General features: G+C 42.7%; 2 protein-coding genes across 3 annotated transcripts in view; both read left to right on the top strand.

The window, feature by feature from the left end:
• Window positions 1-16322, top strand: part of TMEM171 (transmembrane protein 171) — a 65713-nt gene that overhangs the window by 28008 nt on the left and 21383 nt on the right. For both annotated transcript variants that reach the window (XR_012578244.1, XR_012578243.1), the window contains exon 4: window positions 14550-14675. The gene's annotated coding sequence lies outside the window, so the exon portion shown is untranslated. The remainder of the gene's footprint in view (window positions 1-14549; window positions 14676-16322) is intronic.
• Window positions 1860-12927, top strand: TMEM174 (transmembrane protein 174). The gene is made up of 2 exons (XM_014268012.3): window positions 1860-2491; window positions 4023-12927. Exons 1-2 carry the CDS (start codon window positions 1860-1862, stop codon window positions 4123-4125), a joined length of 735 nt encoding a protein of 244 aa, XP_014123487.1. The 3' UTR covers window positions 4126-12927.

The raw sequence follows: 16322 nt of genomic DNA, 5'->3' as shown, positions 1-16322 counted from the left end.
TATTATAATATAGTGCTGCTTTTAAAAGGATGTTGGAAAGCCTGAAAGATTCAGCAGTGGCAAGGATGATTCATAGTATGGAAAAACCTGACTTGTAAAGAGCAGTAACAGTTCATTCCATTAAGTTTAACAAATGTAAGGTTAAAGGTGATTTAGACTTCGGCTATAATTGCCAGTGCAAGGACAGTTTATGTAGTATTTCAGCACTTTCTAGTTTAGTTGTCATCATACAAAACCACTGCATTGCAAGACTGATTTCTTTGCTCAAGAGGTGCAGATAATCCTGACCAGACTTAGTGTTGTGGTAAAGGCTGATCTTGAGTGTATTTGTCAGAAAATTTGCTGACACCCTGGGTAACAGGGGCGATGTAATAATGCTGCATTTGGAAGCTTCACAGCTTTTTTTTAAAGGAATCCAGCACTAATATTCCTCAAGGTCTGTGCACTAAAAAATGAGAACGACATCTGCAATTGCATTCAGCATCAGTTCTAAAAGTGCCAAATTTTGTGAACAGCCCTTTCCAGGAAAGAGCTGTTGTCACACAGTCTCATGTGAATGTACAGTAGACTAAAGGCACTTTTTACTGACTTTGAAGAAACAGTCTAAAAGGTAAATTTTCTAGTGCTAGAGCTATTTTTAGTTTTACAAATTTCAGGATAAGCTTGCTTCCCCACAGCTGCTGGTAGCAGGAAATGACATTATCTGTTCTACTGCCCAAGCAGTAATCAGTGTCCTGTGTGTGTCCCTCCCATGCTAGTCAAAACAGGCAGAGTAGTTGGAGATTTTTCCTCCTTAAGGAATTATACAAAGACATTCTACCAGAACCTTTCAATAGGAATTGCTTTAGTCTGAAACTGTTAGGAAACAGAAAATTTCAAAATTCAATAATCTGTCTGTTTAATATATGAGACATGAGTTCAGCAGAACAATTCATTATGATATGCAGAAGTATCCTAGATACCTGTGAGTACAGGATAAGATTCCTCACTCTGTCAAGTTTAGTGTTACAGGAGGTGCTTTCTCTTTCCTGCAGAGATGTGCTATTCGGGGTGTTTGGACATTATTCTCTATAAACCTTAAAACCTACAACAAAATATGTCCAGAATTAAGGGGAAATTATAGGGTAATTTTACTGCTTCAACCTGGTGGAAAGCTTTGGCTGTCTTGAAATAATGTTTCTCCCACAGCCAACAGTTCTCCCAGGCTTCTCAGTACTCACCATCCTGTTGCCGCTTACCCTCCTGCTCACCTACTGGTTGCCCCAGAAAAATATCAGAAAGCATACTTTGATATTTTTGTAAACCAAGAAATGCAAAATGAGCTGCACCAGAGGTTCAGGCATGACTATAAATGTCACGCTTGAGAGCATGGAAAAGCATTCCTAGCAATGGCCATGTGGAATTTTCCTGCAGAAAATTGAGCAGGAAGTGGAGAGCAAGGATCTCTTCACTGCTGTTGACTAAACATATGCTGTCCATATGTTGGATGCATCAGCTAGCTGGGGCCAAGGAAAAGCTGCAATAGCTTCAGCTTGCTTTTTCTGCATTCCAGAATGAGCACGGTATCATGGGTGCTAAATTAAAGAAGAAGAAACACAAGGAGACAGGCAGTCATGCAGGGGTGAATCCATTTCGGAAGTGATGGTGGTAATTCAAGAAATCTTTAGTGATGGCTTCAGGCTTCACTTCCCAGACCTTTGTTCTTTCAAGCAAAGTTTATTCTTTCACATGATGGACTCTGTTAACCATACACACACAAAGTTCTTGTATAACTAACCTGAACCTTCGACTTTAAATGCTCTGCCAAGTCCTTTACAAGCCCCCTTTCTCTTGAAGGAGAGAATACATTATAGTCAGTAATGGAGCAAAACAACAACAATGTAGAAGATTTCTCCTTGAATGTTTTTTCTGTCACTCCTTGTCAGCCAAACAGATCTGATGCCCTGGTGTCAGATGGGGATAAAGCTGGCACCACTCTGCTCTTTTCAGGTGTGTTTTTGGGACTGGTGGGGATCACTTTCACTGTGATGGGATGGATAAAATATGATGGCATTACTCACCTGGAGTGGACTCAGTTACTAGGGCCTATTCTGCTGTCTGTCGGGGTGACTTTTATTCTGATTGCTGTTTGTAAATTTAACATGCTTACGTGCAAGCCCTGTAAAGAAAGAGAGGAAAATACGCCGGAACTTGACCAGGCTGCAAGCGGACAGTCCTTTGTCTTCACCGGCATTAACCAGCCTATAACTTTCCACGGTGCCACGGTGGTACAGTACATCCCACCGCCGTACCCGTCCCAGGAAGGCGCTGCCGTCAATCCCGGCCACCTGTGCCCAGGGCTCCGCTGCTGCGCTGCTGCTCCCCCCAGCACCTCGCCACTCCTCGCCTCGGGCTCTCCTCACTTCTGCCCTGCCTATGCCCTGGACAACCTGGCTTTTACTGGAGATGAGGGCTACACTGCTTATGCTGCAGAGAATTCCAGGAATCAGAGGTACATCTTCTGAAATGCCTTAGTGTGTTTGGACACAGGCTTCTGAATATTATAAGTACAATGTGGGGTTTTCATAAGAAACCACAGCTAGTCCAGGGTTTTATCCTTCTCAGGCCTTTTTTTGTCTTTCTTAGGAATTTTTCATGAGTGAGGAAACATACTTTTCCTGCAAAGTGTTTTTTTACAATTTAAATTCACTTATAAATGTCTTTTGGTTTTTGGTGAACTAAACCTCTTGTTCATTTTTAAGATGTATATGTTCCTGTTTGTGGAGGTTTTCTTATGTTTATCTTGCCACCTTTTGGTTATTATGTGTATGATACCAAGATGATTTTTTGCCTTTTTTTAAATATACCCTATATATATATATATATATATATATATATATATATATATATATATATATGTTTATATATATAACTTTTATATATCCTCAGTATTCTTAGCATGCATGCTTGTAATTCCTTAAGTCTGATAACTTAGCATAGCCCTAGTATTCTGTTAGGCCAGGAGACCAAACATCCTAAAGGCCTTAAGGGGGTGGTAGGAGGCCAGAAAACCCTACACTGTCTTGGGAAACCAAGGTCCTCTCTGGAACACATCCTGTAAACTAGAGATTTGCCCATGCAGGGGGAATTCCACAGATGGGGGAATATCACACTATTCATCTAGGCCTCCCATTGGAGCACCTCTGTTAGATATGCTGATTTTTAAGGTCTATAAATTGTATACACCATCTGTTGTAGGGGTGCATTGCAGTACATCCCACCTTGGTGAAGTTGTGCACCATAAGGATCTTTATTAAATACCAAGGTAAAACCCCTTGTCCCTTAACTGTGTCTGGCTCTCCAATTTTAAGACCAGGAAAAGGCATCATGCAGAGCCAGAGGCTTCCACTCAAACTCAATCACAACACATGAGTCAGCACAAAAACAGCATTTCTGCAACAATGCAAGAATCAGTCTGGTACCAGATACTCTCCCTCCTAAATACACCTGGTCACAACATGCTGCTGTCCCACTGAAACAGCCTTCCAGCTCTTCCTCTTTTCCTAGTTTTGAGGCATAAACAATATTGGTCATGTTGCACAGCAGTATGGAGCTGCTCAAATTGTACACAAAATTACTTTATATAGTTCTTTGCTCCAAGGAAAAATATTCTAATTATAGGAATTACTCATAATTATATCCTTTGTGCAACACAAGTTAGTTCATTTATCAAAGTCATTTTCAAAAACACAAGTTAGTTCATTTATCAAAGTCTTTTTCAAAAACTGCTGACTTACTTATTGTTCTCAGCAAATATGAATGACAGGCATGGGCAGGGTGGAGACAAAGGTCACCTCCTGACACTTCTAAACTTCATGAAAAAACCCCAGCAAACAGCTGAATATCAGTAAAACTTCATCTCATAGCATTTTCTTCATTAGCTGGGAGTACTTTTCCCAGATAAGGCTGGGAGGATGAAACACTGAAATTACATGAATGCTCTGATAAATTCTTTTTGTATCTGCTCCTCTTCCTCTTTTCAGGTCAGAAGACAGTTCTGATGAACCAGAAAGACTGCTGGAAGACTATGCCCGTAATAACTTGTCACCTCCACGTTATGAGGAAATATACCCTTTTTCTTCATAAAATCATCATGGACAAAAGACAACAATCCTAGGAGATGCTAGCAAGAATCCTAGAAAATCTTTTCTTTAAACACTTGTGTGATAAGACAGTGTGAGCAAGTTCTTGATTTTCATACACAGTATCACTGAAGATATTTAACTGACCCTTTCCTTTTTCTCTGTCAAAATTTGTTAGCCCTTTGCAATGCAGTTTAATAGCAGAGCTATTAATTATTCAATGGCTAAACTATTAATAGCAAAGGTATTAAACACAAGGATCCAAATCCATATTAGGATTCCCCAACAAGAAGCTTGATTTTCAGACTTGCTGAAACCAGGGAGAACTGTGAATGCAGAAGATGTTTGTGGAAGATCATGATTGCCCCTGGACATTCAGCATCTTTAGAAAATACTTGATTTTTTGTTGAGGTATTTTCATTCTTGATTGCTTGGGAAACCTCAGAAGTACTCAAGTGTCTGATCCATGAAAGTGCATTTTATGTCTTAATTTTGTCTGATTCTTTAGAAGAGCTTACTCATTAACAAGTCCAATCTACAGATTAGACTTTGTCAGCTTGCTTTAGCTGGACAACCAGTCCTGTTGCACAACTCAGTCCTGTAGGCATTTTTTGGACCATCTTGCTTGAACCACACCATCTCAGAACAGAGAAAACAAATAGTGACTTATGACAACTTTTACATAAGATCTCTAAGACATCTTGCATGCATCAAATTCAGCTCCCTTCCCTACCTGAATGGAAGCAAAGCACAGCCTCCCACCAGGAGTCCTAATAACTATGAAGTTAATATCACTAAAGAAAATGGCATCTTTCTGAAGCCTCGACAGAGATGTGTCATCCTGCCACTGTTAAGGACTTTGACAATCACAGCTGCTGCACCCCACTCTGCGGGAGGGCTGTGGTGAAACACCTCTGAGGTCCCTTCTTATTTGAATGTATTCTTAGGCACACAACCCAGGCTGCAGGTTGCCCCCGGAGTATCTAGGCAGCTGTAGGCTGTAGTAAACTTTCTTGCTCAAGTTCAGCTTGGTTCCATGCATTGAATCCACAACAATTTGAGATAAGCTCATTTGGCTAGAGAATGGCATTGCTGAACACCCAGACTGTGGGTTTGATCCCCGAATGGGCCATTCACTTAAGATTTGGACTTGACGATCCTTGTAGGTCCCTTCCAATTAACAATATTCTGTGATTCTGTGAAATATATTTACAGCTGTATATAACAAAAGATGAAGTGTATTAGCACTGAAAGTTTGCAATACAGAATGAAGATCCGAAGAGGCTTAGCTCAGGAGCTTATAAAACCACAGAGCAATGACAATGCTACAAGTCCCTACATTTTTGTTTTGTTTTTCCACATATATTTAAGGTTCTGCTTTTAGATGTGCCAAGAAGTGCAACAAGCCAGTATTCCCTATGATGATCCCATTAGATTTTCTCATCTCCCTCAAAGCAAAAGCTGATCTCAGCTCTCACCTGCTGGAGTGGGCGCCACACAAAACGCCCCGGAGGGCAATGGTCACTGTCCCAGGTGACCAAGCTGTGCACTGCTGGTGTGCCTGTGGGTCAGTCTCCTGGCACAGCACAGCTAAAAGCAGGCGTCCATTATGGAATGCACCAACTTTCTCTTACTCGTCAATGCAGCTGTCTCTGCTCTTGCCAGATTTCATCCACCTGTGATTGATCTCATTCCTGGGAGCTGGAGAAGCTTGGCATTTGAGCACAGACAGTTGCACACTAACCTGATGTAGCTGGCAGAAAATCTCAGAGTTTCTGTGCAGCTCCTCTAGCAATCAGGAGACAGCTCTGGATGGAGATGTGCATTCAGAACATTGTCCAGCTGCATGGACCTGCAGGTGCTTGCCTCCCTGTCCTGTGCACTCAGAGGTTGCCAAGAAATAAAGCATGGGGTGGGAGGGCAGCACAAAACAACCACTGCCCTCCACAGTGATGGACAAGACACTAACAGAGGTCATATTTGGGATGCAACATTTAAACAGACTCAAAGCTGGATTAGCAACTGCAGCAGCAGCTACTGAACAGTGACTGCAAACTTTGTGTGAGGTTTTTCTCATTAGAGAAATCTGGAACACACTGTTTTTCAGCAGTGATGTCCTGGTGTTAGCAGGTAGTTGGAGAAGGGGAGGCATGTGTAGTTGGAGAAGGGGAGGCATGCTGTGTTCAGCATGATCTCTATGGGATTGAGTGAGAGAACAGAGGATCTAAAAATAAATGCAAGTTTATTTTATGGAAGTGTCATGCTCCTTTTCTGGAATTTACACAGAGGTGAATTCATCCTCCCTCCACAGCAGGAAACTGGATGGTCCCAAATCGCCAGGTAGTTCCACAAGTACAGAGCCCTGAATTTAGCACACAGTTGTGCTGAACCCAGCAGGCACTGCAGTAGCACAGAGGTCAGGCTTGATGGATACAATTGCAGGACTAGGGTCAAAATTTCTGCCCAGTCACCCTCCTCCACCCCAAGAAAATTCCTTCAGTCAGACACCACAGATTTTTTTCCTGCTTCTCTTCCTCCTGCCAGCTCCCTGCGTCCCCCCAGCCCCAGCATAAATTTTACTAGGTAATAATATCTTTTTTTAGATATTAGATAGACAGAATAAATGGAAAAAAACTCAGAAACTCAGAAGGGTGCACTGTGGACTTCACATTGATTTTAAAGTTTACTTCTAGCTGCACTATATTCATTGTAGAGAATTGGAAGAATCCTGGGTTTCTCTTTAAAGAGGATATTAAGTTTAAAAAGCTATATTGAAATTACCTTGACCCATCAGATTAATTCTGGCTGAATTCTGTGGGAGTCTTTTGAGAAACTCCAGGGTGGTAACAGTCTCTTGGTGTACTGAGTGCTGATGATGGATTTTAAGAACAGAGACATGTACTATGAAGGCTTTTACTTCCTTTTCTTCCTTCCACCTTCTACTTTCATCCTTTTTTTTCTGTTTTAACTACCGGGTTTGGAGGGGTTGCTGGGTGTGTGCGTGTTTTCTTTGTTTGTTTGGATTTTGGAGGGTTTGTTTGTTTGTTTTTACTGTGATATATAACCATCACATGAACTCACTTCTTAGCATTAAGAAATCTTTCTGAGCTATGATGAGTGAAAGAACAAATCCTTTTGGCCTTCAACCAAGGTCAACTGTCACAGCCCTTCCACATTATACTGATGTAACTTCAGAAAGCACCTGGAAGACTGTATTTGAGATTTTGCTCAATCCATTTTTAATTTAAAATGGTGCTCTTTAAGCAAAATTGCATTCTCCCACATTGCAAACCTGCAGAATATTGGGGATTTAATAGTTTAAAGTGTCTTGCACTCTAGTCATAGTGATAGAATCTTGTCTGTACTTTCAGCTATGTGCGTGGGCTCTTGGGATTTTTCCTAATATAACTCTATTTATAAGATTTTGATCATAAACTAGTTAATGTATGAAATCAGTAGAGGCACGTGTATTGATATGAAACTGAGCATGATCTATTAATTTCAGTAAAAACTCTACAAAGATCTTCTCTAAGATCGAGGAGCTATTTCCAGACATTGAATGCCACACGGTGCAGCGTGCGAATTTCTTCTCGTGTTAAATCCGAAGCCTGCTGTTTCCCACCGGCGCTGCCGTATTGCGGTCAGTGCGGGGGTGCAGCAGGAGGGTTTGGGGCGCGGTGCTTTAGCAGCACGTTCCCCGAGTTTCCCCGGCCGCTGCCGTGCCCGGCGCCGGTGCTGCCGCGCCAGGGATGCTCCCCGGCGCAGAGCACGCACGGGCGGGGGCGCTGAAATCCTTCTGAGAGCTATTTTTAAACTGAATCGGGATTTAGGAAATCTGGGTCTCGGGGAAAAAAAACAAACCTGTAAGTAGGGCTCGTTCCTCTCCAGAGAGCCCCAGTGACGCACACGGCGGGCCCTCAGCGCGGGGCCCCTCCCCGCGGTGAGGGCGCTGCGGCCTCCATGCGGCGGGGAGCCCGGGCCCGCGGCCCCGGGGCCGTGTCCCAGCCGCAGCGCGGCCGAGGCGCTCTCTCCCCGCAAGCCGGAGCGGGGCTGGCCCGGCCCGGCTGTCCCGCCGCGCCGGCAGCGCCAGAGGGCGCCGGGGCCGCCCGGGAGCAGCCGCGGCCGCCGAGGTCCTGTGCCGGCGGGAGGCTCCGCAGGCGCCCCGGTGCCCTCATCCGCTCACCCGCCCGAGCTAAAACTATGCGACTTTAAGGAGATCTCTTCCCGCACTGACCCGAGGGGTGTCAGAGGCGCAGAGCCGGCAGTTTGTCAGCGGCCCCGAGTTGTGAGACACCCGGCATTTCGGGGAGCCGAAGCTTTTGTCCTCAGCTTCGAATACTCAAGATGCCGTTGAAAGGTATCCTGTGCTCTCTCACAACGGAGAGTTGGTTTATTCAGGAACAAAATACTCGTGGTGACAGACCCAGTGAAATCGCCGAAGAGCAGGGTACCATGCCCGCCCTCACAGCAGCTCTCACACCCCGCCCTGTGTGAGACACTGGGCTGGAGACATCTGGGAGGACTGCGGCTTGGGGGTAGGCGCTGCACAGTGCACTCACATGCACTCCCGTCTCCTCCTCCTCTCCGCTGTGACCTAATGGAACAGGCTTCTGTCTGCATGAAGGAGCAGGGGGAAGTCCAAGGGTCATTTGCAAAGAACTAGGGCATGCTGTTTGTATACAGCACCTACGATAATCCGTGCCTGCTCCAAGTGTCATTACTGGCTCCACTTTAGCTGTCAGGGTGAATAGACATCAACAGGACGTGCTGAACGTCGCTGTTGCTGCCCCATCCCCAACGTGAATCAGTGTGTCTGTCAGAGAAGCGTACAACAGAGCCAGGTGGGATCCCATGGGCTGTGCCTGCATTAGCTGAGCAGCGCTGCTCAGCAGGAGAAGGGCTGAAGAGGGAAACAGCAGGTGCAGAGAACCCGGTAACCACGTGCACTGCATGTTGGAGAGGTTTATATCAGACTTACTCCTTTGGACTTGAGGCTGATTAGCAGCTGAAATACACATTGTTCTCCTGTAATGTATTTCCTTAGATTCATCCAATAGAAATTATTCATCTCACACCTGTGATGTGATATGATGTGATGTGATGAAAAGCTTCACAGAGCAGGTGAGGAGTGTAGGGAATCTCTTAAATAGCACCTGATTGGAATCACTTGTTGCCCTGCAGATTGGGATGACTTGCAGCATTTGCAGGAGCTGCATGTTGTAGAGCAGAGAGGCTTCTCTGAGCTTCCTGACAGCAGTGAGCTCATGGGAGACCCTTTCCCAGTACTGACAGATGTTACTTTGAGAGATCTCACAGTGTACTCCTGACACCTCCAAAAGTCTAGTTTTGTGATTTGTGCCTGCCTGAACAATAATTTCAAAGTGATGAAGAAGTTTTCCCATGGGGAACAGGAAAAATTACTCCCTAGCTCTTGTGGTCTTGTACCTCATTCCTTATGTGATAACAGCAAAGGGTCAAGGGTAAATCAGTGGTGGCATGATTGTATCTGTGTCGTGTGTGGCATCTCTAATGAGCAATTGATTATATCTACACACGCTATTTAGCAAACACCATGGGACATGGTCTAGCAGAGTAGCTGCGGTACATCTCTTATCAAATCCTAGGATGAGATTAATGCTCTCCTGTTTGGATTATATCAAGTCAGATTTCTAAAAATTTGTTTATTTTTGTAGATAAATCATCACTCTATATGTAAGATGTCATGCTTAGCTCTTAGGGAACAGGGCATGCTATTTAACAGCCCTGGGTAGATGACCCAATAATTTCATGTTTTGCATAGCTGCAGCGTCCTCTTTACTTACAGTTCAGCGAGTCTGCTCAAGAGCTTAGCCCTAAGGTAAAGCTTCATGCTCTGTCAGCTGAAGATATACCTAAAGAAATACAGAGCAATAATGCAGTCCAAGGTTATGACTTTCAAAACAAACTGACAAAAAATCAAACCCGAAACAAAGAGGTGTGCATTTAAATTTCTAACCATGAAAGTGGCTGTAGCTTCCATGTTAGTGAGCACTGCTTGGGGTACCCTTGTTTCTCTGCTGCTCTGCAAGGCAAACCCAGCCAGAAACAGTCAGCACTGATATTCAAAGCAGCAGTGACTTCTCACATTGCCTTTTGTCCCTAGGCACCTGCCACGCATCCCTGTGGTCAGCTGACAGAGCTTTGCCTCACACAGAGGCCTGGCAAAAGCTGGCAGTTAGAGAAGGCTGTGATTTGCACCTCTTTGCTATTTTTTTTGTCCCCATTTGTTTTTCACCATTTAACATGCCACCTTCTGGATTTACGTGGAGCAGGACCACAGTTGCCACAGCACACGCATAATGAAAACTGTTTCATTATCTTTTCAAAAAACACTTGCATTAGATAACCATTTGGCCTTATTCTGCTTAAACCCTATTAAGGGAGGGAAGAAAATAAACTGAGACTTCAGCAAAAATTAATGTCTTCTGAACTCCAGAGGTGCTGTAGAAATCTTTTTTTTGCAAAAAAACAGCAGTTTCCTGCAACAAAACAGCAGTTCCCTTTCATGAAAATGTAAGGAAAGAGATATATTATTGGAAATATACATACATAATCCATCAATATGTGATCTTACTTATTTTTGTAAAACATTAAGAGAAGATAACTATTTTATTTCCTGTGTCAGTCCAAAAAGGGCATTATTTTTACTCTATTCCACTTCCCCAGATTTTGCTCTCAAACCAGATGTACTTGAGTGTTTTGCAATGTGCCAACACTGCGCTATTGTAGAACTTTCTATGTTGTTTTGGTCTTTTGCAGACTGACAGGTGCTTTGTCCTCCTGCCCTCCACACTGACTGGATAGGGACTGATCAGCACCGTGCTGCCAAAAGAGCATACACAGACATACATGAACCCAGCATACACATGCAAACAGTAGAATGACTTCTTTAAAATCAACTTTTTAAAGGTCGGTGTCAGTGGGAACTGGACTAATGTGCCAGTTGATGAAAGAGTGCAGCACTGGGAGCATCAAAGTGGAAAAGATTTGTACGACTCCTGCTGTGGTAGGCAACTGCACAAGCCCTTTCATAAATTGTTCAAGCTCCATTTTAGAGTTAGTTAGTATTTGGTCCTGCTTTTAATGGAAGGTAGGAGAAAGTCAAAAAGAGAAAGAAAGACTCAACATGGCAGAGAAAAGAAGAGAAAGGAATAAACTCCTTTTACATATTATGATACCTGTTTTAATGCCTTTGCCTTCTCAGTCCATGCTCTGTATGTTGCTCTTGACAGTTAATCAAAATCAAGCAACAAATGTGTTAATCTTTTGTGTTTATTTAGCCATACAGTCCAAGGTGGCGACCCACCACCTTGGGTAGCATTACTGAGATGGTTTTTTTTACATTACATGTTCAAGTATTTTATGTTACCTTCCTGTTATTTTCACAAAAAACAGCCTCTCCTCCATCTGTTTAAGAAAAAAAAACCCAAATGAGCTGCAAAAGTATGTCCCTGCTTTCAAACAAGAAGTGAAATTTTAGTGTGAATAAACATGCCATCATAATCAAAGACGTGTTTGTGATCTAACTGGATAATAATTCACTTGTAATATCATCAGCTCAGAATGAACATCAGCATAAGTATTGTTGGTGCAGGTGTAACTTAATGAATTCAGGCTCATTTTATCTAGCACTTAGTTGCTTAGTTGTGTTGGGAGCATTAGGTCCCCCAATTTTTCATAACGAGCAACACCATTAAACTGTCACAGAGCAACATAAATCAGAGATTTTCCTTAGACCCCATAAAACAACTAACAAAAACGTTATGGTTGCCAGAATCACTGTGTGCTTTTATACATCCAGCAAACAGAACTGGTTATAACCCTTTTTCTCTGGCTACTATTTTTGCTCTTGTTTCAATAGTGTATGAAAATCTATGTGGAAATGTAAGTCGGCTAGCCTGAAGAACTCACTGTCAAAGGCATAGAAGTGATAGCAGGCTCCTAAACACAGCACAGGATCTCTGCTTATATTTTTCTCTGCTGCACTGGACACATATTTTAGTCAAGTTAAATACACAAACAATGAGGTCAGAAGAAAGTGTGTGATTGCAGAGTCGTGTCATGAGCCTGTTTGGAACGTCTTGGGTTGTATGATTGCATGTAATTGATAATCACATGTGGACATGCCTCAAATGCTCACCTCTTGATTTAACCTATTGACACAAGTCTGTATTAAGTCACTGAAGACTGAAAAGCAAGAGATTAAATACTAGGAAAAAGTATCCATTGGTGTTTTTCAGAAGGTGATGTTATTGTTCATTGTTCATTATCAGAGGAAAAATTATTTTCATTGTTCATTTAATTTGTGTCACAATACAATTTATAATAATATGTGTAAAAATATTTCATAACTTGTACCTTGCAGTTGAATTTCCCATCTTTCACTTACTAAAGAACCACCTAATGCTAATTTGACACCCTTCAATGACAGAATATTATGTTACGCAGCTCTCTTTCCTCTTACCATTGTGAGAATAAACTTTGCCTGACCTGCCACAGAAAACTGAGAGAAATCCATCTGTTTCAAAAGTGACAAATTACACACTGCTCTTCATGCTTCATACATGAATATGTTTTTTCAGCCCTCTGTAGAAACTTTTAAAATGCTCATTATTGGCAAAAGCGGGATAAATTCAGCCATTATTCCATAGGTGCAAACAATTAAAATAATGTAATTTGCTCACAGTGACATCACACCAGGCTGATGCAATACATCTGAAAAATAATTACCTTCATATCAGGTATTTGTTGTCATTTGCTAGCCAGCTATAGGATCTGAAGAATAGGATGAATGCTTCAAGCCAGTTTTAATCAAATGGCTGTCAGAAAATGCCCAAAACAGAAATCTTCACTGCTTTTATAAACACTTTTTAATTAACATATGAATAAACTGCATATTTGAATTTTCACCAAAACAACTGTATCCCCCAGGAAATCACAGTTAAAAGCTGAAGTGAATGTTCTTTTAGAAAGTGCTCTTTGTTTATGGAAATAGTCCTAGCAGTTAATGGTTGGCAACACTTCAAACTTAGAATTACATTACATTGGTAATTTTAACTTTGTCATCTTAAATAGATCCAGTTTGGATGTATGAATACAAGCAATGTAGGACAACCCTCAAAGAACTGCCTTTAAGCGGGCTTTATTCTATCCCATGAAGCTTTGTAATTCCTTCTGTTATTATTAATAGCTGTAAAGTGCTGACAGCATGCTTGGCACTGAATGAAACGCAGGAGCAGACATGGTTCTTGTTAAGGGTGGCCCTCGGGAGGTCATTTACTGTGTGTAACAACAACAACAACTTTATTGGAGCAGTAACCCACTAGCACAGCTGCAGCCCGGGTATCAGGAGGTGTCGCTGTTTAGACGAAATAGTGTTGTGTATGTACATGCAGATATGACTCCTTTCACACGTTGAATTTTTCACAGCTAAAAAGGTTATCAGCTGAGCAGGTAAGGTATTTGGAGGCAGCCAAAGAAAAGCTATGGCCCAGAATGCCTTTTTGCAGGGTTTCCTGCCTGCAGCCAGGGGGTGTACAAACTATAGGGACAGGCCAAGCAGTTAGGGCATGACAGGTTCAGGATGCCCTGGGATGGAAGGACAATCCTCTGCTGCTAGGTCTTATAGCAGGTTCAGACACAGGATTAAAGGAAATGGTAGAAAAGGACCAGCAAGAATTTCAGGCAGAAGGACCTTGAAGATGTCTTGTGTAGATGGCTTTCTTTTGAGCCAGGAATTGTTGAAAAATAGTGCTGAGGGAATGGTGTGGAAGACAGCTGCAGACCCTGACACCAACCAGAGAGCTCCTATATCCCTGAATCCTCCTAGGGGGAGCTGAAGCGCCAGAGCAGAACAATTTCTGCTCTTCTCCTGCAGGTAAATCTGGTATGCCCAGCAGACACCCTCTGTCTACAGCCACAGAGACAATGCCCACCTCCTGACCTTCAAGGTCCTATTAGATTTAGCTAAGCCAAGATGAGAGCTCTACTGCATGTGGAGGGTAGAAGAGAGGGAAGAGAGGCAGTGGCACAAAAACTCCCCAAGTTCACGCTCCAAGATGTATGTGATCCAGGAACTTTGCAAGTGACTTGGTCAGGTGCTTATGCAGTGCCCAGAGCAGAGAGGAAGGTGACTTACTCCTCCCAAAGACGACTGATTGCCCAGCAATGTCACTGCTCAGTCTCCCCACTCCATGTGAGTAGTGCCCACATCCACCAGTGTGTCTGACCTGACACATAAATGCCACAAAGGCTTGTCTGTCCTCTGCATTTGTCTGTCTTCCCCTGACTGTCCTCTCTTCTTTGGATCTGCCCTAGTACTTTGTATCAGCATCCAGGTAGTACTCTCGATGTTTGCAGCTGGACTCATGTTTGTGTCTTCTTCCCCAGGGCTCTGCTCTGCTACTTCATCCATGGCCACAAACAACCTTGCAACAAGTAAGGCTGGCTGGGGGTTTCTGACCAACAGGCAGGTGGATAAAGCTCCACATAAATAGATGCTGCACCATGCAGAAGGTAAGTTACCACTAGGTGTACAGATGCTGGTCAATGATAACCGCAGGAGAAAGTAGGTCCAAACAGAACAAATACTTCTCTCAAAACTGTTTATCTTACTTTCATTTAAATTACCTGGCTGTCTTGTTTCCTGCTGCACAACACCTTCCCACCCTCTGCAACATCACCTACCCTCAAAGAGATGCTAACAAGTCTCCTCCCCTCTTTGGTGTCTGCCTTCTAACACTAATTTTAAATGCATCTGCTTTTTCAATATCTCTGCTGCTATCAGAAAAACTGTCAGAAAATGCTCAGTAACATTCTAAAAAGACATAGTTTTAAGGTCTTACAGCTGGGTACTCCAAAAAATATTAATTTAAAAGTCATTAGTCACTTTTGATCATTTGAGCTATATAATATCTAAATTAAATGGATATTTTTAACTTCCTAAGGAACAGTCTTGCTTTTCATACCCTCACATGCAGTGTTCTCCATGCTGTTAAAATCTGCTTTTCTGTTAACCCACTGATTCTCTTGTATTAACACTTGAGTTTGCAAAGGCTGTTCCCAGCACAGTGTTTACACCTACTTGCCTGTGATGTACTCTCAAAATAGCATTGTAGGGGGTGACACAGGGGAATGTCTGCAGGAGCTGCATATGGCTGTGCAGAATGAGCTGGTTTCCTTATCATTCCTCGGCTGGGAACGTGCCTCACAAAAGGAATGTTTGCTGACAGGCACCACGAGGTAGACATTTTCCAATTCATGAGAGCAATCTGAGATCATAAGTAACCTGTCCAGGCTGCTGGTCTCTGTGATTGCATTATAAGAGGGAGAAGTTACAGCAAGGCTAGAGCTAGTTGCCTCAGGTACTGAATCATGCAGACAGAGCAACATGGAGGGATGAACAAACTGTTTGAAAAGCTAAGTAAATATTCAAGCAGTTCACCCATGGTGCTATAGCTGGACTATGCAGAGTGTCACAGAATTTTTTGGCGGTGCTGCATCATGTTGCAGTGGCTATTAAATACGTCTCCCCTGGCTTTTTGCACCAATATGGTGCAAATATAATCTTAGTCTACGAAAATATACAAAGATATAAAATGCTGGTCAATCCAAAAGTGTCTCATTTTCCAGATTATTATTGCAACAGAAGAAGTTATGTATCTGTTACAAGACAGTGAATAGCAAGCACTTCACATTAAAATCAGTATTTACATATCCCTGGTTTCTCCTTTGCTTTCAAATAAAAATCTAAACTAAAAAACTTGCGAATGCAGAAGGTGTCTTCCTCCCCCTCACTGTTTACTGCTAATTACTGTGTGTCACATACTACTGTTCTTTAAGCCCAAGGCCATTCCCTGTCTCTCTTCTCAACCACACATCCACTTCACGTGTCACCTCTCACTGCTCCCTGTTTCCTTCTGAACTCCAGCATAGAGCATGCTTGGTTCAACTGTTTTTTAAACATTAACTCCTCCACCATCACAGAGAAGAGATCAACTTTGCGTATCTAGTATAATAGCAGTCTCTCTATTTTTCTGCTGTGTTAGTAAATCAACCAGCATTTCACTTTTCCAATGCCATTGCAGATAAGATTGTCATAAGGGCGCTTTCAAGCAGGCTTTGAGAAGAATTAAACACAGAGTTGCAAAGCATCCTAATTAA

Source organism: Zonotrichia albicollis, chromosome Z, assembly GCF_047830755.1.
Source record: "Zonotrichia albicollis isolate bZonAlb1 chromosome Z, bZonAlb1.hap1, whole genome shotgun sequence".
NCBI classification, from domain to species: domain Eukaryota; kingdom Metazoa; phylum Chordata; class Aves; order Passeriformes; family Passerellidae; genus Zonotrichia; species Zonotrichia albicollis.
Note: the sequence above shows the minus strand (reverse complement) of the source record. Positions and strands in the feature narration are given on the sequence as shown.

What these genes read in the sequence shown, in the direction of transcription:
- TMEM174 (XM_014268012.3), top strand. Translation starts at nt 1,860, where the DNA reads ATGGAGCAAAACAACAACAATGTAGAAGATTTCTCCTTGAATGTTTTT. An exon ending in GAGAATTCCAGGAATCAGAG is followed by an intron (nt 2,492 to 4,022) that starts GTACATCTTCTG and finishes TCCTCTTTTCAG; the next exon opens with GTCAGAAGACAGTTCTGATG.